Here is a 23,397-nt window from a genome sequence, read left to right as displayed (position 1 = left end):
GATGACCGTTTTATTGTTGACCACCTGTGTTACAATAGTATTAAAGTGCTTAACAATATATGTGTACATTGAAGGTGTAATCCAAGAAAGTCTGTGATAAAAAAAGATCCATTAACATGATAAGAATAGCATACCATATCTGGCCTATGTTTCAGATAGTGGCTGGTGCAGTTGGTTTTGAAAATATTTAGGATCAGGTGAGAACATATTTATTTTTAATGGTAAAAGCTGCCATTTTTAGATGGCACTTTTCTTGAAATGGGAAACCATGGCCACACATTACAGTGGTAATTCCACCACCAGTGCTAATTTGGTGGTACTCCAACAGACAATATGAGGATGGAAGTCTGTCATCTGGTGAGTCTGTGCCCTTCTTGAATGGGTGGTGTTCTAATACTGGAAGCATGTCTCAATTGCCCTCAGTAGTATGAATATCACCTTTTCTTGTATGGACCAGATTGAGTGTTACACACAACTATTTTATTTACCTGTAGATACTTGCAGACGGTACCGAGTAAAAACAAAACAATTCTTTCAGAGGAACGTATCTAGGTTGAGCGAGAAGCAATCACTTTAAAAGAAAATAGGATCAGAGATGCAGAATGTAGTATCTTTATTAATATAAAATAGAAAGAGTAGTTCTGGGCTGTAGCACCTAGGACCTAGAGTATGCAAGATGGAATTTGAAGAGAGTTTGATTTTGTAAACAGGACTAGCTGATAAAAGACATTTATCTGAGAACAATGTAAGTGTTATGCATTACATTTAATTTGTTAACTAATTTAAGAGTCACCAACCTTGCTTAACATTACATAACCGAAAAGTACCTTTATAGGATTGTATCAATTTGGATCATATATGTACAAAATGGGATAATGCACTTGCAAAACAACACTTACAATACCCTATAAATGATGTGTGGCGCAAGCACTTTAAGTAGAATAGGGGAAATACTAATGCCTGTATACGTTATTTGGATAGGAGAGGGTATGTGAAGGACGCTTATAAATTAAAACTTGATTCTTTGGTGGAGATTTACTGGAGATGAGACATCATAAATATTACTTTGATGTCAAATACCCTGCATTGCTTCATTTGCAAAACATACCATTATTCTGACCAAGGTGGTCTTTCAGTCTATGACATTTTTACTGTTGATCGTTCTATCATCTGGCTCTTTTGTTTAACCATTTAGATCATTTATTACACTTGGGAACACTTAGACCTGATTACGAGTTTGGCTCTGCGGAACCGCCACTCCAGTGGCCCACTCCCATAACGCCATACCTGTGTGCACACTGCCCACCAGATTATGTCTCTTTTTTTTGTCACTGGCAGAGGGTTCCTGGCAGTCCCACAGTGGTGCTATGAAATAGGGACTGCAATGGTAATGTCAAGGACAGTACTTGCAAGGCATGAGCTGGTGAAGTCCATGCAGTGCAGGTACTGGGGTGCATGCACACAGGGGGCACAAAAGTTGCCCCCTTAATACACCCCATGGCCCTGAGGCACAAGGGAGCCATGTTGGGCCCCCTTTGTTTCCTTTCCGCCATGGTTTTCAAGGCATATGAACCGCCATGAAAACCTTGGCAGAGAGGAAACTAGCAATATGCTATGTGAAACCGCTGCGGTCCCAGCAAGCAAATTGCAGCCTCAAGACCACCGCGCTACCACCAGGGATTTCCGATTCATGGCAGTTGCAGCGATGCAATGGCTGTTCGACCACCCTAGTTGTAATGGGGCGGTTGGTACATTAGTGTGGTGGTGGCTGGACTGGGCCTGCCTCGTCCCCGTGAGTCTGGTGAGCCTTGGACCGCCAGACTTGTAATTAGACCCTTAATGCAAATCAGCCTTTTTGATAAACCAGCTGTGAAGAAGTGGGTTCTGACTCCAAAAGCCCCTACCCGAAGTTTTGTTTTTGTGTTTTGGACCTCCAGGTAATTGGATCTCGGTTCCAAGTCTTCATAATTAAGTCTCACGCACTGTAAGCTTTTGTTAAAATGGGTTTGATCTGCGACTGCCAGTGACTACCTTTTACAATAAGCTTTGCTGCCGTGCAGCTGGGTTGAAAGGCTCTGCTCTACTGACAAAGGAGCACATGTGCACATGCAAGCAGGCACTGACATCTGCAGGCTGAATGTGGAATACTGTTGTCTAACTCAGCCCGGTATCAGCACTCAGGTTACAGTGTCAAAGAGGGATCCCAGAATAAATGTATTGTGGCATGCTCAGGCCTAATATACAATTGGGAATTGAAAAAAGAAATGTTCCTCTTTATTTATGATTGAAGGGTAGCTCAGTGGTAAAGTAAATGTTTGATTTGATTTGGGGATTTCTAAAGCGCATGGCTGCCCGGAGGCTTTCACGCTCTGACGATAGGAGCCTTGATCAAGAGAGGAGCTAACCAGTGGTTTCTAGGAAACAGCCAGGTCTTCAGTCTCTTTCTAAAAGCCAGCTCATTTGTTGACTTCTTAATTCCAGAGGCAGCTCATTCCACATCTTAAGAACCAGATGTGAGAAGGATCTGCCTCCCCATCTGGATCTTTTTATTCTGGTGGTGTGAAGGAAATGAGCGTGGGAGGACCTCAGTAGCCAAGTTGGGACACGAGCGGAAATCATGAGTCTGAGTTTTTCTGGACCTTTATTGTTGACTTCCCTCTGAGCAATGCAGAGGGCTTTGAACTTCCCTCTTGCGGTGACTGTGAGCCAATGTAGTTGTTTCAAGGGTTCTCTCACTGATGTGTGTTTTTGGAGTTTAAGTAAGAGCCTGGCTGCTGAGTTCTTTACTGGCTGAAGCTGCTTCATCACAAACTTAGGCAAGCCCAAGTAGAGAGAGTTCCCGTAGTTCAAACGGCCAACTATCAGAGACTGTGAGGCAGATTTCCTGAGCTGCTCTGGAATGAGATCCAGAATCTCCCTGAACATTCTCTGAAGTCCGAAACAGATACCAGACAATTTGTTTGCCTGTTGGTTCATAGAGAGGGAGTTATCTAACCAGATGCCTAGGTTTCACCTGTTTAGAGACTGGTAGAGGACCCATACAGGCTGGCCAGTTGTTCAATAGCCTGGAAATGTCCCTATTGCCTAGGATCATGAGTTCGGTCTTTTCACCATTCAATTTTAAATACCTATCTGACATCCAACAGGCCAGTTTGGTCAGGCAAGGACCGAATTGGATGTTACCCTGGTTATGGTCTTGGGGCAGGGAGACAGTCAGCTGGGTATCGTCAACATACGATACACCCAGGATACACAACTTCTGCATGATGGTGGCAAGCTGCCTTACATAGACATTGATTAATGTGGTTCTAAGGGCAGAGCCTTGTGAGACTCCAAAGTTTATGGGTAGGCTGTCCGAGAGACAGTCCTGTTCCAAAACTTGGAGACCGCTTGTCCAAAAAGGAGCATAGCCATTCTAATGCTATTTCCTGAATGCTTATTTACCTCAATCTGTTTTTAAGTATGGCATAATTAACGGTGTCAACGCCGCACTGAGATCAAGTAGGATGATGGCGGCTGACCCCCGTTGTCTAGAATAGCTTTAAGTTCCTCTGTAACTACTAGGAGCGCTGCTTCTGTACTACGAAATTTGTGGAAAGCCATCTGCAGGGGATGGAGTAACTTGTTCTCCTCCAGATAGTTAGTGAGCGTCTGGTTGACGTGCCTTTGGAGTATTTTGCCAAGGAGAGGGAGAAGTGATATGGGCCATAGATTGCCAAACACATCGGGATCCAAGTGTGATTTTTTTATGATTGGTTTTATTATGGCATGCTTCCAGGCTAGTGGAACCGACCCTGACTCGAGCGATTTAATAGGAATCTTCACCAAAGGAGGAAGTATGATGTCAGTCACCTTAAGGATGGCATGCCGCAGGGAGGAGTCTAGCGGTGAGCCTGATTATATGGCCTTCTGCAGATTTAGGGTAGCTTCCTCCTCAAGCTTCAGAAAGTGTGTCAGACTCGAGGTACATGTTTGAACGGGTTCCACATCTAGCTCTTCTCGAGCTCAGTGGGTGGCGGTTTGAAATAGACCAAAGATGCCTGTCACTTTCTTATGAAAAAAGGAAGCTATTTGGTTGCATCTGTCTGTCGTGACCTTCAGGGAACCTTTATTTGCATGAGGGGCGGTCAAGTTTTTGACTACTTTAAACAGTTCCTTCGAGGAGTTAAGAGCCTGGTTGATTTTCTCCTCATAAAATTTGGCTTGTGCCAGTTCTAACTCTTTATGAAAGAGTCTGATAGAGATTTTTTAATTTAATTTTTCAGGAATGAAGTCCTTTCTCCAATCCCTTTACAGGCTCTTGCAGTGCTTCTTCCATGATAGCAAGTGTTTAGTGAACCATGGAACTTTCCTCGATTGGGGAGGAGCGCAAATCTCTAGGCACTGACTGATCCAATTTTCCCACTGGTCAAAATCCTCATCAGGGCTACTGTTCAGGTTAGGCAAGGAGCCTTTAAGGGTATTTGACAATGAGTCCGAGTTAATCCTGGCCCAATTACTAATAGTGATGGACTCAGCTTTGTCCCTAGACTGTATAACCGGTTTGGGAAGCCCAAATCTGATTAAGTTATGGTCAGACCAACTGGGGTACCATCTGATACCCTGACCTGAGGGTCATTTGAGAAAATGAGGTCTAAGTTGTGTTCCTTTAGATGGGTGGGTGAAGAGATCAGTTGAGTAAACTGAAGGGCTTCCATGTCATCGAGTATTCTTTTAGTGGAAGGGGCTACCAGTGCATCAAAGTGTATGTTAAAATCACCTAGCAAGGTAATGGCATTTTTCATTAAAGCCAGGCTAGCTAAAGTGTCAGTCAATGCCTCTAAAAAGGAGGAGCAGGGGCCCGACGGTCTATAAACAAGGATTCTGGAATAAGTGCAGGATGGAGAGAGAGTAATGTGGAACTGTGCGCTTTCACATCCTGGTAGTGAAAGTGGTGTCATGGTGCAGCTAAAGGAATTGTTTTGATATAATAGCAATCCCACCCCCAAGTTGGGTCTCTCGGTCTAACCTGTGAATGTGAAATCCTAGAAGAAGAGCAAGAACAATGTCTGGTCCTGAGCTACCTTTGAGCCAGGTTTCAGTAATAAAGAGTGCATCCAGGGAATCCTTTTCTAAGAGGTTCCTGATGTCCAAGGAGTGTTTTGGTATTGACCAGGCATTAATTAGTCCAAACTGCCATACAGAGTTTTGGTGTTTAAGAGCTCGTATGTGTCCATCCTTGAAAGGAGGAGTAAATAGCCCACTCGTCTGACTGTATCCTCTAGTGCCAAGTGGACTGGTGGGATCCAGTTGCGGTTCATTCAACGGTGTGTCTGAGGGCCTAAGTGCAAGGAGTTGCTCCCTAGTAAATATGTTGCGACCTGTTGCTAACTGGGCAAGGTTTGTGGCCCCTGGTCCCAGTCAGGCACGGACGGGTGCAGATGGGCTTGGCTTTGGCGCGCCGGCTGCGTGCCCGCTGCATGAAAGGGCTGTGTCTATTCACTCAATCGGCGATGCCGTAGCGGACCGGAGACACAGCATGAATGCACGGCAGCTGCGGTGATGGGAGTCAGCAATCCTCCAGCTCACTTCCTGGTAAGGGATTACGTAAAGTCTTATAAAAACAATGATAAACTACTATTTAGAAGCACTAAAAGCAAATAAGCAGCCGAGAGCTAAACCATTAAAAAAAGGACCATGCGCAAGTTGTACCTTGCTTTCACCAGCACAATCATCGGGGGGTCTCGTTCTGTATCGGTTTTTATGTCTGTGCGGAAGCAGAAACTGATGTGGCAGGGGAAGGGGCTGTGTCTCTCCGCTCAATCGGCGATGCTGTGGCGGCCCGGATACAGAGCGTGAATGCAGGACAGCTGCGGAGGCGGTGACGTGAGTCAACAATACTCTAGCACATTCCCCAGTAAGGGATTACGTAAAGTCTTACAAAAACAATCAATAAACTACAATTTAAAAGCACTGAAAGCAAAGTAGCAGCAGAGAGCTAAACCATTAACAATACGGACTGCGCGTAAGCTGTATCTTGCCTTCACCAGCACTATGTTCTTGCTCTTTCGGTAAAAGGTGCCCCAACATAGAAAAAATCCAAAGCATTTTCCTCTATTTTAACAGGTACCAAACTAAATATTCAGTCAGTTTGGACTTATATGTGTTCATGAATTTTAAAATTGTTAATATTTCCCTGATAAAGATATAAGGAAATTCAGGGCCATTCTGTAGCAATTTAATTATACACTTTTGCAACTGGCTGTTCAAAGCCTCCCCCAAACAGTAAGCCCATTTGGAAAGATTAGCCTTTTCTTCTAAGAGAAAGGAACAGAGGTACAAATCTCCATAAGGTGATTAGTTGTTTTTGTCTAACAATACAGGGAATGTTGTTCTTAGTGAGACATAAGGAGAGCAGACACAACCCCTCCACCTGTCACCACATGAGTTCCCTTTAAAGGCATGGAGGGGAGAAACTAGTTCTGGCTGAGAGAAGTGATACTTACTTGAGAGGTCTTTTTCAACTTTCAGTGAAATTGCCATCTTGGAAATTCTCAGGGTATTTGACAGCTCAGTTAAGAATGGGAAGGTGATGTGGCATCTCTAGCTTGGGGAAGGAAGGCCTATCTTCTAAAACTCTCCCATTAAACACATAGGGCCATATGTATGAAGTTAATTTGCGAGCGCTGATGCTGAAATTCACAGAATTTCAGCTTTTGCGATCGCAAATTAGCTGTGTGCAATGTAGCACACAAGTCCCCCTTGCAAAATAATGAATCGCAAATTTTGCAATTCCTTATTCTGCAATTGCATTTAAGAAATTGCTAAATCCAATGTAAGAAGCACAAAAGAAAGTGCGATGTGCCCTTAAGGAATCGCAAATTACCAACAACTTCCAGATGGTGGTAAATTGCGATTTCACTTAAAAAAGCAGTATTTTGCATTTTTTTTAAGTGCCATATGGTGCACATACATGCCTTAAATGTGCACACATGCACATTGCAGGGGTGCAACAGGGTGTGCTTTTGACACCCTGCCACCCTTGAAATTGCATTCTCAATTAGCGATTCTCTAATTGCTAATCGCAAATTGAGAATGCCTTCCAATTCATTCCTATGGGCCTCCTAGCCCATAGGAATGAATGGGAAGGTATTCCTTATTTGCGATTCTCAATTTGCGATTCCCAAATAAGGAATATGTGGCATTCGCTAAATTAGCAAATCCGACATACGTAGCATTTTGCGATTCTCAAATTGCAATTCGCTGTAAATCATAATTTGAGAATCTCAAAATAACATTTTGATACATATGGCCCATAAACCCCAGAAAAAAGGGAATAAACTTTGAAAAGAATAGGAGAAGGAAGTATTTACAGCATATCCATGTCTCCTGCCTGGAGTGCAAAGACTAGACTAGTACTTCTAGGACTTTTGTTGGACTCCTCACCTTCCTCCTGGATAGAGGGTATACTTTCTGGGTACCTTGATGGAAGGTGGCTCCCTTAGACATCTGTGGACGGGTCCTGACTGGAGATGTAATAGGAGGTGTGCCCTATGTTACTACAGGCACCCTGCTAGCCGTGAAAGGCTGTAGGTGCTTGAGGAATGCAGGCAGAGAGAATGATCTAAGGGGTGCTACTTCAGCAAGATCCAAAGTCAGGTGATTATCAAAGGGTCAGAATAGTAGACCCCAAACCTTACAAGCTATTGCAAGTGCAAAAAAAGAAGCAGCAGTGCCAAGGAGTGATTAAAATCAGTATGCCATCAGTAAAGCAAGAATAAACAAACTGTGTGACAATTTGTCCTATTATGGTAGAGATAGGTGCAGTTTACCCAGACGCTCGTGGAAGGCAGTCTTCAGCAACTATGTGAGTCCCTTAAGGGCAGGGGGAACAGCCAGGTCAAGAATACCTCTTTCACAAACAGCTGATTTCCAATATAAGCAAGGGGAGCCCAATGACAATTGGGTCTCCACATACCATTAGCCATAATAACGGCACACTTCCCTTTCACTTTCCCATTAGAGTGGGGGTAACCATCTCTTCGTGGACCTAGAGAGCCCCTGAGCCTGACCACATTTGCCTATGAAGACGAAGGCTCCTCCAGTCCCAGGAATTCAACTGCACCCTGCTTCTGCTCACATTATGCTCACCGCAGTTGAGTAGGAGAACAGGAGCTGACTGAATTCCCAGTCAGTCAGCATCGATAGTGTGCCAGACCAGTGAGAAGAGAAAAAGACCATGTGGCTAAATGTAGTGCCACATGGTTTACTGCTTGAGTTCATGGGTGTCTGATAGGTAGAGGCAGCAGCACACAATAACCTGCTGCAAGTGCGTGTATCAAACAAACAAGGGAAAAACAAACCAACATCTGCTTCTATGGGGTCACTACTAGTTGGACACGTGCTGCATTATGTTGTGGTACTGTCTTATTTGAATAATTTTCCTTGTGGTGCTCGAGAAGGGCTGAGGCACCACCAAAAGGATTAGAGTGTGCTTAGAGGCTACCAGAAATGCAGCACCCTCACTACTGGAGACTCTTCTTATTTGTCAATGTGGCACCCAAGCCCACTGTGGCCTGATATTGTATTTTGTTTCAAACATCTAGCCTAGCTTTTGCTATGTTGCTTTGTAATGTTTAAACACATTGAATTCTGGATCCTCTGAGGCTTCTAGGGATCTTGGTCAATGGGATAAATAAGACTCCCAAAGAATTATTTGTTATTTTAATAATGTTTACTATTGCAAGTATATGAAAAAACAACAAACAACTATACCTTAATAGTGAAAGCAAAAATTAGTGTATATGTTTAGTTCCACTGTGGTAGAATGTTTATTATTCAGAGACTGGTTACATTTTGTTGACCATGTGTTTACAGTCTATGCAAATCCAGTAGGCTTTAGAAATATTTGGGGTTAGTAGTTTTTCCTGAATGTCTGCTGACTAAGTGTCCAAAAGTTACTGTTATCCATAACCACAGAATGACTGAAATATTTTGACATTTCCCCAGTGCGTTCCTGGATCTTTCTTGTTACAGATGAAAGTCTCATTCACATATGTGGGGTACCATTTTCTGCTGAACCACACATCTTCTCAACCGTTTCCTCACAGAGATGTGAGGAAATTCAGTGAGTTTTGCTAAACGTTGACATTTGAAGGGCATTCTGGGTAAGAACAAGCAAGGGATCCATTTAAGCTATTGGTCCCTGGACTTCCCTGGATGACTTGGTTTAAAAAAATGTCTAGGGTCTCATTTAGTGCCTGTCAATCCCAGTCCAAAATACTGCAGCTATATCCATTCCAAAAATCGATGAATTTGAATCAAAGGTTGTGAGCTTGCCATGGTGTGTTCTTGGCTGTTCTTGTTGCATGTGATAAATCTACTTACATATGTGAAATGCCGTCAAGTTAATTTATCTTCATTGGATGATGGAGCATCCATCAAAGTAGTCTAGTTTTCAAAAATATCTTTGGTTGGAATCTAACTTTCGTTGCTAGCCAACCTCAGTCATGTGGGGTGCTATCAAGTTATCTTTAATGAATGATTAAACATCCATAAAGGTACATCCATTAAATACATTAAAATTAAACATTCATCAATTCATATAAAAAATATTAATATGAACACTAAAACATTGATAAAACCTTATGGAACTTCATATAACTTCAAAATTGAGATAGAAATGTGTGCAGCCATTACAATCCAAGTACTTGATTACCTGGAGATATCAGTGAAAGTGTATGCTACTCCTAGAGCAAATAGCTAACTTCAAAAAGGTCCCCTCATGATAACCGCAATCCAAATCTGGCAAATGTTGAAGATATTGAAATACTGGCCTATACTGTTTGCTGTAAAATGCATACAATTTTATTAAAAATGTGACATTTTTAGATGGAAAGCAAAACAGGTAAATGGCTGTGCCTGCCTTGAAGCGAAACAGTAAAAGTCTTTCCAAGCATCCCTGTGCATTAATTAAGTACTGCTACAGACTGCTACTATGCTTTAGTTGCATATAGTCAAGAGCGGTAGATTTCTTATGTTCTGCTTTAATCCATTCCAGCTTTGCTTGTTCTTAAAACAGAGCTTTTAACAGCTTTTTGTTTGCCCATTGTCTGGTCATTGGATCATTAAAGAAAGTTGGCTCCCACAGCTCACAAAGTGTTTTCATAACATACGCGAGCCTGCGGATACTGAGACCCTTATCACAGGAAAGACAATGGTTGATGACGATTCTTTACAAAGTGAGTTTCTGATTCTGCAACACAGTGATCCATACTAAGGCAGGACAAAATCAAATGCAGTCTTTGATTTAGTTGAATCCTAGCTCTTCATGGTAGACATAGTGAGAAGTTTTGGGGAGGAGGGCTGAGTCCTTGTGCATAAGCAGTTCTCTTCCACCTGATTAGTTGCACTACTAACTATACTTATACGCCTGCACCATAGCTTGCGGCCGGCACACACTGTGTTTCATAAATTTATAGTAGCCGGACAAAAATGTTGCTGGAAAGCATTAGAGGACTAGAAGACTTAGTCTCCTTTTTTTTTTAAATTATATTTTTATTGCAGAGTTATAAACCACAGGATAAAATTAAACAGCCAGTGCACTTGTGGGCTCCCCCCGTCCAATGACAGTTCACAGTTGTACACAGCCATTCAGCCCGCATCCCGGAGGCCGGGCGGCATATCAAATCGCTCGAGAGGAACACAGCACAGTGTACGTCCCATTGGGACCCTGGCGGAAGGTCGTTTTACGTATCTGCTTTTACCCCCCCACCCGCAACAACAGTCCCGTCAGCCATCTCCGTGGAAATCAACGTAATTGCCCCTGTCTGGGCCTGCTCTAGGCTATTCGGGCCTTCGTGCCAGGCCGTCCCACCCAATCAGTCTGCCTGCCACTCAATACCCCCTGTCCCAGTAGTTCCAAGGCCTCAATCAGCAACCCTCCAATGGCTTCCGGCCCTCCCCAAACCCCCCTACAGCTAACCCCCCCAAAGCCCCCCCCCCCCTGGCAACTGCTAAGGTGTGTGCTTCGCCCTATTGAACTGGATGGTTCCACTACAGTGCGTAGTTGCATACTTCTGTGTTCGCCCCGCGGTGTCCAGCGGCTTAGTCCTCGCCGTCCTCATCCTCAACCAAAGCATCACGCAGAGCCTGTACCACTAACTCCCATGCACGCGCCGCATCCAGAGCCTTCTCATTCCCCAACTTCACTGCCTGCTTCATCCGGAGCACGCTCTCGCAGTCAGACCATCGCAGCAACTCATTCTTCCATCTACGCAGTGAGGGACCTCCCCTGGCCTTCCAGTGCCACGATATTTCCCTTTGAGCCAATATCAGACCCAGATCTATGAATTTACTTGTCACCTTGGTGTGCTTAGTATGCGGGAACCAGAGCAATAGACACGCCGCCATGTCGAATTCTACCTCCCTGTCAGTCACTTCATTCAGGAGTTCCCCTACCTCCGCCCAATAGGTTCCCAGTTGTGGACACCCCCAAAACAAGTGGTCCATGTCCGCCCCGAGGGACGAACACCCGGGGCAACAGGCATCTGGCACCCGAAAGTGCCGCTGTAGTTTCTCTGGAGTTAAATAGGCCCTATGGAGCACATAGAAATGGACCTGCTGAAAGCGCGCGTTCCTGGTGCCCTTCCACGTGCGTCGCAGGATATGGCCCCATGCCGTATCCGGTATGGGCCGGCCAACGCTCCCCTCCCATTTAGCTTTGAGCCCATGGAGTGGTTCCAGCCCTTCGTTCAGCATCCTATTATGGAGGCACGTCACAGCTTTGAATGTACCAGCCGCCATCACCACATATTGGCACGCCATAGTCGTCGCGGGTTCCAGGAGCCCCTCCTTCCAGTGCTTTTGCATAGCAGCCACTACAGCCGCGTGTAGGAGGAAGCCCCCCTCAGGCAGTCCGAACTGGTCCCGGAGCACGTCGAACGGCGCCAACGCCCCATCTATGTACAAGTCACCCACCACCTGCAGCCCCGCTTCCTCCCAATCCAACAACGGGGACCAATCTCCTCCGTGCGGCAAAGCCGTCAACATCCCGATCGGGATCTCCGGGGCATAAGGCCGCGGTGCCCTCGCCCTCCGAAGGCTCCTCTGCCAGCACAGCCGGAGCGTCCGCTCCTCCATGGTGAGGGCCCGTAACTCGAGCCGTTGCTGCATGATGATGTATGACAGCACGTGGCGCTGTATCCCCCGACCCCGGTCTTCCTCCGGCCCCCGGAACACCCTGGCTACGTTCTGCGTAAGGACCTGCAACTGCGCCGCTAAATAATACAGCTCTAGGTCGGGCACGGCCATGCCCCCCTCCAGCTTGGGGCGAAGTAGCGTGCTCAGGGCTATCCTGCGACGGCCGTGCCCCCACAGAAAGCCAGTAATCATTGACCACAGTTCCCTAAACACCCCCTGGGGAATCCAGACAGGTAGCGTTCGGAAATAATAAAGGAAGCGGGGGAGCGCCACCATTTTCAACAATGCTATCCTGCCCAGGACTGTCAGCGGGAGGGTCGACCAGAAAGACAAGCTACCCCGCAGTGACCGGACACAACGGCCAATGTTACCCTCCAAAAGGTCAGCAGCCGAGTGGTAAATGCGGACACCCAAGTAGGTGATGCAAGAGGGTTCCCATGCCACACCCAAGTCGCTGCTAGGGGCTGGCGATCCCGCTCTCAGCGGAAACACGCAGGTCTTTGCCCAGTTGACCTTAAGGCCCGACAGCCGGCCGAACTCGGACAGCAGATCCATCGCTCCAACCAGTGCCCCCGAGGTGTCAGCTAGGTACAGGAGCAGGTCATCCGCATAGAGCGATATATAATGCCATTGCCCATCACTCGCTATTCCCGCGTATCGGTCGCCTGACCTCGCATGGACCGCCAAGGGTTCCATCGCCAGGGCAAACAACAGAGGGGAGAGAGAGCATCCCTGTCGTGTTCCCCTGCCCACCGGGTACGCGGCAGATACCAGGCCGCCCAATCGAACTCTCGCCGTCGCCGAGTTATACAAGACTCTCGTCCACCTTCGAAACCCGTCGCCCATGCCAAGCCGCTCCAGCACTCCATCCAAGAAAGGCAATTCCAAACTATCGAAGGCCTTCTCGATATCCACGGACAGAACCGCCGGCGCTCCCTCCCCATCCAAGATGGCGTCCATTATTCCCACCAGGCGGCGGATATTCATCGCCGTGCTCCTCGTGGGTATAAACCCGGCCTGATCCCTGTGCACCAGGCCCGTCATGTGCGGGGCCAGTCTAGTGGCTAGGATGCGACTCAGGATCTTATAGTCCACCGTCAGCATGGACAGCGGGCGATAAGACCTCACGTCCGTGGCATCCCGGCCAGGCTTGAGCAGTGGTACTATCAAGGCCTCCCGCATGGAGCCAGGCAATGCCCCCTTCTCGAAGGCCTCCGTATACACCACCAGCAGCCTGGGCGCCAGAGCGTCCACATAGTGCTGATAGAACTCGATTGGCAGTCCGTCCACACCGGGCGTCTTGTTACGGGCCATATGTTTGATAGCCACTCGAATTTCCGTAAGTGTGATCGGGCTACCCAGGTCCCTCGCGTCGTCCCCGTCCAGGACCGGAAGTGGCCTCTCCCCCAGGTACTCCACGATGTCCTGAACCCCCACTCCCAACTGACTCCGGTACAAGTCCTCATACTATCCCCTGAAGCGGTCCAATACAGCTGCCTGGGAGTACACCATCTCTCCCTGCGCATTAGTAATGCTGAGGATCGGGCAACCCCTAAGTTCCGGGCTAGCTAGTCTGGCTAAGAGGGTACCCACCTTGTCCCTTTCTGCGTGTGCCCTGATAATGTACTGCCTATAGTCATAACATCTCAAGCGTTCCGTCTCCGCGGCTACCACTTCCTTCGCCTCCAATAACTGGGCCTGTAGACCTGGCCTAGTTGGCCTGCGGCGCTCCAAGTCCCTCAAAGTTTCCTCCGCTTTCATTAAGTCATTCAGCACCGTCGTTCGAGCGTTCGAGTACCTGCCCAAGCACACCCCTCTCACCACCACTTTCATTGCATCCCATTCAGTAGACCTACTCGTCGCCGTTCCTTCATTCACACCGAAATAACTATCAATGCCCTGCCGGACCGCATCGTCGAACACAGAATCCTCTAGCGTCTCCGGCCGTAGCCGCCATGTTGGTATTACTGAGCGCTCACTCTGCCACTGGATATGCACCAACAGGGGGTTATGATCGGATATAGTCCTAGCAAGGTACTCAGCATGGGTAATCAATGGGGCTAGGGAGCTCCCGCAAAGCACCGAATCGATCCTGACATGTAAATCATGGAGAGCGGAATAAAAGGAGTAATCCCTGGTTCCCCTGTGCCTCTCCCTCCAGACATCCAGCAACCCCCATCGTTCTTGCCAGTCCTTCCTGTGCGCGGCCAGCCTGCGCACAGGAGAGTCTACTAAGGGGGGATGGGACCTATCCAGAGCCACATCCGTAATCGAGTTGAAGTCCCCCCCTAGCACTATCGGACCCGCCAGGAAAGAGGCCAAGGACCCCGAGAGGTTATCAAAGTATCGGCCTTGGTCAGTGTTCGGTGCATAAACACAACAGAAAACCACATCCCGTCCATACAATCTCCCCTCCACCGCTACAAACCTGCCATCCGGATCTATTACCTGATTCAGCACTTGAAAGGGTATCCCCGCCCTCACCCAGATCAAGACCCCCCTGGCATACGCTGAGTAAGTGGTGCCAAAAACCTGGCCCCGCCATCTTTTCTGCAAGGCAGCGCACTCTTTTTTGGTGAGATGAGTCTCCTGGAGCATAGCTATCTGAACCCCCCTGCGTACCAGGTATGCATGTACTTTGTGACGTTTCACCATAGTCCGCAGCCCCCGGACATTCCACGTTAGGCATTTCAAATTAGGTAATGTCCCCATTCCAATTCCGTACAGTCCGAATCAAACAACAACGGTCCATGACCCCCCCTATGCAGTTGCCCCCCCCCAAACAATCCCAAAACTGAAACATTCCCCAAACCCCACTCCCCAGGACAGAGCACACGAACCCAATGGCCGCCCCCATCCAAACCTTGATCCAACTTCTCGCACACTTACCCTGTGGTCTCCACCACAGTCGACCTTAAGGGCCTAGGGGGGGTGAGTCGCCGCCGACCCCAGCTAGCGGAGCCCGCGTCCCGCCCTTCATCCCCTCCGAAACACTCAGCTCCCCCACCCGGCAACCCGCCCTCCAGCAACAGGATATCACCCTACCATGAAGTCCCGGTCTAGCCCCAAGTCTATCTCAGCCACAGAAAATATCAACCGAAGTCTGTGGAGTCACTTTCGGCCCCTTCTGGCTCTCCGCCTCCGAAAGTTCCTCTCCTGTTCTGCTGCCTTCTCCTCCCGAGTCCGTTTCGGCCCGTTCACTGTTCTGTTGCGACCCTGTAATGGCCGCCGTCGCCGCGAGTGCATCCCTCTTCTCCGCCGCCATTTGAGCCTCCCGTTTCTCCCGCTGGCGCCTGTTGCGGGACCTGATGCGTTGTGACTGCCGCACCCGGGGCTGTTTGGGCTGGTCTCGCCGACTTTGGTGCGACCTGTCCGTCCCCGCTCTGTACGACTCAAGCCATTGCCAGACTTCGTCCGGAGTCTGGAAAAAGTGTGTGGTGCCATCCATGATAATCCGCAGCTTGGCCGGGTAGAGCAAGGAGTATTGGATGCCTTCCTCCCTGAGCTCCTTCTTCACAGCAAGGAACGATGCCCTGTCCTTCTGGACCGCCTGCGTATAATCCGGAAAGATCGTTACCTTGCTGTTCTCCATCTCATAAGGGCCCGACATCCTGGCCCGCTGGATGAGGAGGTCTCGGTCCTTATAGTGGAGGAGCCGCACCACCATCGGTCGGGGGGGGCGGCCAAGCCCCGGCGGGCGAGCGGGCACCCGGTGAGCTCGCTCCAGAGTGAAAAATGGAGTAAGCCCCTCCGGCGCCACCACAGTGCGGAACCAGTTCTCCATGTAGGCCACCGCATCCTCCCCCTCAATCCGTTCCGGCAGGCCTACGACCCGCACGTTGTTCCGCCTATTGCGGCCTTCGGCATCCTCCGCCCTCCGCTCTAGAGCGTCCAGTCGGGCCAAAATGTCTGTGATCCTGTGCTCCGCGGTCACCACCGATGGCTTCAGGTCCAGCAACAGTTGGTCATGATCCTTGACCCGATCCGCCAGCTTCGCGTGATCCGCGCGTAGCAGCCCCAGGCCCGTGGCCACTTGGGCAATGTCATTGTGCAATGCCTCCTTAGTGGAGGTGATCGCCTCAAGGATGGCATCCAAGCGCCGGTTCAGCCGCTGTTCCTGGTCAAGCTCCGGGGAGGGACTCTCACTCAGCCGGGTCGATGTCGCCGAGTCCCCCTCGCGGCTCCCGGGCATCGGCCCTCCGATCGCCGCCATGTCAGGGCGCTGCGTCACAAGTCCGGCCACCCGTACTACGGGTACGCCCGTGGGTCCGTGCCGGCCACCGGGCACCGGGCAGTGCTATGTCCCCGCCAATGGTCTCAGGAGCAATGACCAGGCGGACGAGCTCCGTTCCGTCACCCCCACTGGGCCTGTGGGGGGAGGATGAGCCTTAGGGCGGTGGCCGACGAGAACCCCTGATCTCCTGGGTGAATCGGGCAACGTCCCCCGGTCTCAGGGCATCGCGCCGCCAGTCCCAGTGCGTCGGGCAGTCGGGTGCAGGGTCCCTCGCTGCTTGGCGACAGCCGGACTCAGGGCTGAAGTTCGGGACCGTCCGACCTCCCCGCCGCCATTTTCTTCACACCCCGGACTACACCTCGGCCGCCTCTTCCTCGATCTCCTCGGGGCCAGCAGTCCCCCAGCGACTCTCCGAGTACGTCCAGCTGTCCCCACACACTTCAGAGGGCAGGAACGTCGTCTCCGGGTCGCCTAGGGTCCCGAAAAACAGGAGAATTAGCGGGATTCCGCGCGGAGCTGCGAGCTCACGCCGCCATCCCGATCGGCGTCCAAGCCACGCCCCCTAGAAGACTTAGTCTCCTGACCTGAAATTTCAAAAACAATAATAATATTGGGGGCAGGGTACAGATACCCTGACTCCCTAGGGTCCCACCCTGGGACCAAAAAGTAAAAGAAAACAGCAAAAATGCTGCAATCCCGCAAGACTCTTGCCGGATCTGAAAAAAACAGAAAAAAATGGGGCCTGGGCCACATTTAATACCAATAAGGAAGCCAAACCCCTGGGCTGTGTTTTCATAGGAGAGGGAGCTGGTCAACCAACTCCCAGAGCCTGCAGAGGTCCAGGGGTGCCCACCCACGGGGCCAAAAATTTTTATTTGCAAAGGGGCTATGCATCCACCCTCCCTGAGGGCGCAGAGGCCCAGGAATGGGGTAGGTGGTGGGCGCCCCCTGCCCCAGCCTCCATAAATGTCTTTATATGGAGAGGCCCTAATGGTGGGCCTGGGAATGGTGTCCCTAGGGCTAAAGTCGGCCCCTGTAGGGGGCCACGGAGGACCTTCTACACTTTATTTAGAAGAGTGGCCCTTGGGGATAGGTTACCGAGGGCCTAACAAGGCTTGAAGAGAAGGAGGGCAAGTGGCCCCAGTCCCTTTTGTTTACATACATGGCCCTGGTGGATGGGGTCCCCAGGGGCTAAAGAGGGTCGGGGAGGGGGGCTGGGCTGCCCTCCCACCTTTATTTTTAAAAATGGCTCGGGGAGGGGTCCCTAGAGTCTAACAAGGCTCAGAGATTGGGGCGCACACCCCGCCCCTTGATAAGTGAAAAACAAATGCAAGGGGAAGGCTGTGCTCAGTTTGAGGTTGGCTGTACGGAGAGGGCTTGGATGCAGGCATTTATGTATGGTAATTAACTATTACTTTATGCAAATGTTAAAGTAACATTATAGTTAGGTGGGATAAAAATATCTGTACTAGTTTAACAATAAATGCAGAAGATTATTGAAAAGAAACAAAGGGTAAAGTAAATTTATAGTTAGGCGAATTTGCCCACTCCCAATAAATTATGTCATAGAATATGCCATGAGTGAGGTCATGAACAGTGCATGACGGAGGCATGAGCTATAGTTAGTTCAGCTAACTATGAATAGGGAATTTCGAAGTTTTTTTAAGTTAAAAAGTTAATGTGTCATTGACAAATTCACCTAGTTGTAACGTTACATTAACCTTTGGGTTTTTCATACATATACATACACACACACTCACACACACACACACACACAAACACACAAACACACGCACCCACCCATGCACACACACACACACACGTGTGTGTGTGTGTGTGCATGGCACCACTGTGTACAACTTAGTCACAGTTTTAATAGGGAGAGAGCAGCTAATAACTTTGACGAACTTGCTGGAAACTTTGTGCTGGTGAATATCAGTGTTATTTTGGTTGTTAAACAATAGCTTCTACCTTATTTTAGCACCTAGCTATCACGTCACATCAACCTTTGTTTAATTCAGTAAAAAGAAAAAAATCCCATCAGAATTCATTTAAACATTTTAGGCAGATTATGAATTCAAACTTACGATGGTCTGTGGAAAGGATAGTGGCCTTTTGAGTGTCACTCACACTCACTTCCATTCTACACACCACTTTCTTCTGTACTCTGTGGTTAGACATGAAATTTTTCTACTCATAACTTTCTGAAACTTTTCATCTGCATACCTAATAACTAATTTCTCTCCTTTTGTGTACACTTTTTCACTCTAACCTGCACGTACTGCTTTGTATCTCATTCACTTCCCCACCCTTCAACACACACACAATGCACCCACTCACATGCATAGTATTTGGCTCTGTCACTATTTCGACAGGTCTGTACCTCCTTCACACACTTTTGCATAGATTCAGAACTGAGTGCTGCCAGTTCCGGCGAAAGCAGAGCAAATTTCTCACTGTGCCCAGCAATAGGTCATAATCGGGTTCTGCATACATGCTAATCCAATCCTTGACCTCCCTGCAGATTGCACAGAGGGACGGTTAGGTGTGCCAGTATTAATCCTGATCCATTAAAAACATCCACCCTCAACCTGAATCTGTTCATTTACCCTCTTCAGTTTAGTATAATTTAGGCATATACCCACATGGATAATTATTGTTTGTTTAAGAGCAAATAAAGATGCAAAATAATAAAGTAAATACATGCTTTAGTCTGTTACCTTAAATCCATAGAATATTGAAGAGTATGATATGTTTGTGATGAACTCTGCATCATGAAAGTACCAATTGAAAGAATCTGCATTTGGGAGCAAAGCCATCCAGCCTGGTTTATGAGTTAGGCGTTTCTTCAGAAAAGGAACAGTGCTGACACCTGCAACACACAACAGACAACGATATGTAACTTGTACTGATACATTATTAAGCATACAAGTAGGTTAAGCGTTATACAATAGTTCATGTTTCTTAGTGTCAGTGTAGACACCTATATTACTACTCTCAAAAACAAGACATAGGTGTTGTGGGAAAAAAAAGGAAAAGATATGGAAGAACCATTCAAGTGTTTTGCCATGAGGTATAGGCTATGTCAAAGTAGTCGTAGCCCAGCTACACTTTTAAGGGCTCGTGCTAGTGATGCCGGTTGTATTTGTCCTAGGTTAGTCTGATCATGAATTTAGTTGGAGGCAGGATAATGGTGTGCTTATATTGGATGCACAGATTAATCTTGTAGGGCCATGTGTGATATGGAAAGAAATTCCTCAACTGGCCCAGGCTATTTTGTAAGCATTACACCTTTAACCAACATGTCAATGGATCCCACATAGTGCACCCAGATGTTGCTGCACGAAGTTAGGAAGGAATGTGGTGGGAGGGAACTGCTCACCTGTGATCTGTTAATATGTTCAGCCCCTTTTTCAAGATGGCAAGGCGATCTATTACTTTACCCGCATTGTTTGTACTTGATTTACAATCGCAAGTATATATTGGACTTTGGAAATGTACAATTTACAATTTTTAATGCTGTACTGTTGTACGTGGGGTTTACTGTTCTGTCTTGTACATATCTATCTGGAATGTAATTGATCTTGCAGCCATAAACGCCACATATCAAAAAGCTTTACAAAGAATAGCCTTGAATGTATTTCTGTAAACAGGAGGCGATTTAAATGGATATGGATTTTGCTGAACACGTGTCCCTACCATCAAGAGGCTGGGACCACTAATAGTATATACATATTAAAAGACTAGCATCTTTGAGAAACTTCCCTCTATTAACAGACTGTCCAGATATTGGTATCCCTATTTGTACTACAAGGACCCACTAGAAATACATCTGTTTTTCATGATGTTTCATGAAAGGCATTCTGTTTTTTTCAAATTAGGATCCTCCTTGGCCAGGAATGAATTATTGTTTAATATATTACCAATGTTTAATACAAAATATATTACCATAAGCATTGGAAAGAATTACATCCTGTCCGGAAAGCGATGATGGTGAAGGTTTGTTGAAGGCCAAACGATGGAAACTGACTGATGAATTGCAGATAAAACCTTCAAAGCCCAAACTCCACTCCGCGCTTCGGCTGCACTCTGAGGGATTCAGAAGCGAGCTTTTTGGAACTACTTTACGCCCTGCAGTTCCTGTTGGAAACAAAATATTCATTACATTAGTCAGTCATTCAATGCCTGCAACCACGCAATACCACTGTTACTGTGACTACATATAAATATATGTAATCAATTTCATAGTGTTTAAGCTAGGTAAAGTCGTGTGCATTATGTGGTGAATGGTAGACAATGAAATTCTTCGTTTCGTAAGTTTGTTTTGTGGGGACTGCACAGGAAAGACTCCTAAAGCACAAACATACTGATCACATGTTTAGTTCAAACAAGTAAAACTGTTATGTTATGTTGTAAAGCAAGCCGTGAGGGTTTCCTGACACTGAGCAGGTGTGTCTGCCTAACCTTGCCATGGGCAGGAAATTATTAGGAAAAGTCAGGTATTCAGCTTCGTGCAAAACTCAAGAAGGGAGGAGTAGGCTATGCTGTGTAGTAGGAGGGTTTCTACACTTTAGGGGCAATGTATGAGAAGGCCCACCTCCGGGACTTGTTTCTGTGGATGCCTAGGAATGCATGTTACATCGCATGCTTGCTATTACACAATGCGTACTTTTACAACACAGTTGTTACAGTCGCAATACCCTTACATTGCAAGTCATTACAACAACTTGCTGTAGAAGGGGTGCTGGACTTAGGAATAGTATTATTCACTATTCCTACTTCAGTTTGCGCAACAGCAGGGAAGGTGTTGGATTTCATATCCAATACCTTAGCGCCCCCTACAGCAAGTCATTCTAATGACTTGCGATGGAAAGGTATTGTGTACTAACAACACGGTCTTTGTAATAACTGTGTTGTAATAGTACTTTGTTGTAAAAACAGCATTGTAAACGCTATTTCCCACACGTAGATGTGTGGGAGGAGGAGTCCAGTATAGGGGAGGTATCTGGATGTTTGATGGAAGGAAGGCGGTTGTTCAGGTAGGCAGGGCCTATGCTGGATAGTCCCTTGAATGTGTGAGAGGCTTTTGAACATTGTGTTTGTGTCCTGATACTCAGGGTCAATTTTCGGGAAGTCTATTTCATCTTAGGCATTTTTGATAAATGACTACTTATTCAAACCTTCTTCCCTTCAATGAATTAGGCAAGATTACTTCAGAAGTTAAAATATAGACAGGGTCTAACGACAGGAATATATACAGATGTATGTTCGGAGAATCCTCATTCAAATTCACTTCCTGCATTTGTTTCTTTGAACAACCCTATGTTGAATGTGTACTCTCTACCCGTTTGGGGTCTACTTGCTTTGTACAAGCTACACCAAGGTGATGCAACTTTGTATATGTGTTGTCAATTTCTGTACAGTGAGAATAGTGCTGTGCTGGTAACCTAAAATCCGAGGAGTCACCTCACGGGATGATATCTGTGGTCACAGATAATGCTTGTTCCTCCAAGAATGGGAATTATTTCTCCTAGACTACACCTATTCCTAAGCACTCTATAGTGGTCTTAAGGGTTGGCTGTCTAAAACAATGTGTGTGTGTCTTTCTATCTCTGTCCGTGTGTTTGTGTCGGTGCACAGTCAAAATATTGATTCCCTAATATCGACCTACAGTAATATCGAGTTGTAAATATCGAAGGTGAAAAATATCGAGGTCAAGAATTTCGTTGGACAGAATATCGACCCTAAGGTAAGTAATATCGATTTTTTTTATATCGATGTAAGTAATATCGAGGTTAGTAATATCGATATCAATTATATCGATGTCACTAATTTCGATGTTACTAATATCGATATTTGTTTGTTGTTATGTATTTTATTATGTATTTTATATGTATGTGTTATATGTTTTTTTAAAGTATTTTATTTGTTTTAAATTATATGTGTACTATTTATTATATATTAAAAATGTTCTTTTTAATTTAATTTTATGTTTTAGTACTGGAGCGGGTTGTGGGTTTTTAGGGGAATAGGGTGTGAAGTAATGTATTTATATTAAATTAATTATCAATTTTTAGTAATTGTAAATTAATTTTGATACATGTTTGCGTTTTAGTTCTGTAGCGGGTTGTGGGTTTATAGGGGGATTGGGTGGGAAGTAATTTAATTGTAATTAGGTAATTATCTATTTTTGATTGGTATTGATAATTATTTTATTTCTAATTAATTATTAATTTGTAATTAATTATTTTAATTGGTAATTAATTTTATTAATTGGTAATTAAGGTTTGTAATTGGTAATTACATTTTTTAATTGGCAATTAATTTTTCAATTGGTAATTAGGGTTTGTAATTGGTAAGTCTCTGGAGTGTGAATAGTAATTTTTACCGCTACGCTATCCAACGTTTTCCCTACTGTTGCACTCTCTGGAGTGGGAATAGTAATTTTTACCCCTACGCTATCCAACGCTTTCCCTACTGTTGCACTCTCTGGAGTGGAAATAGTAATTTTTACCCCTACGCTATCCAATGCTTTCCTTACTGTTGCACTCTCTGGAGTGGGAATAGTAAATTTTACCCCTACGCTATCCAATGCTTTCCCTACTGTTGCACTCTCTGGAGTGGGAATAGTAATTTTTACCCCTATGCTATTCAACGCTTTCCTTACTGTTGCACTCTCTGGAGTGGGAATAGTAATTTTTACCCCTACGCTATCCAACGCTTTCTTTACTGTTGCATTCTCTGGAGTGGGAATAGTAATTTTTACCCCTACACTATCCAACACTTTCCCTACTGTTGCACTCTCTGGAGTTGGAATAGTAATTTTTACCCCTACGCTATCCAACGCTTTCCCTACTGTTGCACTGTTTGGAGTTGGAATAGTAATTTTTACCCTTACGCTGTCCAACGTTTTCCCTACTGTTGCACTCTCTGGAGTTGGAATAGTAATTGTTACCATTACGCTTTCCCTACTGTTGCACTCT

At 46.5% G+C, this 23,397-nt stretch overlaps 1 protein-coding gene across 1 annotated transcript in view; it reads right to left on the bottom strand.

Annotated features, from left to right (window-relative positions):
* LOC147724585 (fibrocystin-L-like) overlaps positions 1 to 23,397 on the bottom strand; it is a 505,554-nt gene that overhangs the window by 187,407 nt on the left and 294,750 nt on the right. Inside the window, exons 52-53 of the mRNA XM_086918064.1 lie at positions 20,363 to 20,554; positions 19,135 to 19,286 (exon numbers count right to left, since the gene is read on the bottom strand). Of these exons, the coding sequence (XP_086774190.1) occupies positions 19,135 to 19,286; positions 20,363 to 20,554 (344 nt within the window). The remainder of the gene's footprint in view (positions 1 to 19,134; positions 19,287 to 20,362; positions 20,555 to 23,397) is intronic.

This window comes from Lissotriton vulgaris, chromosome 4_1 (assembly GCF_964263255.1).
Source record: "Lissotriton vulgaris chromosome 4_1, aLisVul1.2, whole genome shotgun sequence".
In the NCBI taxonomy this organism is placed as follows: domain Eukaryota; kingdom Metazoa; phylum Chordata; class Amphibia; order Caudata; family Salamandridae; genus Lissotriton; species Lissotriton vulgaris.
The sequence above is the reverse complement of the archived record's forward strand: the minus strand, read 5'-3'. Positions and strand labels throughout refer to the sequence as shown.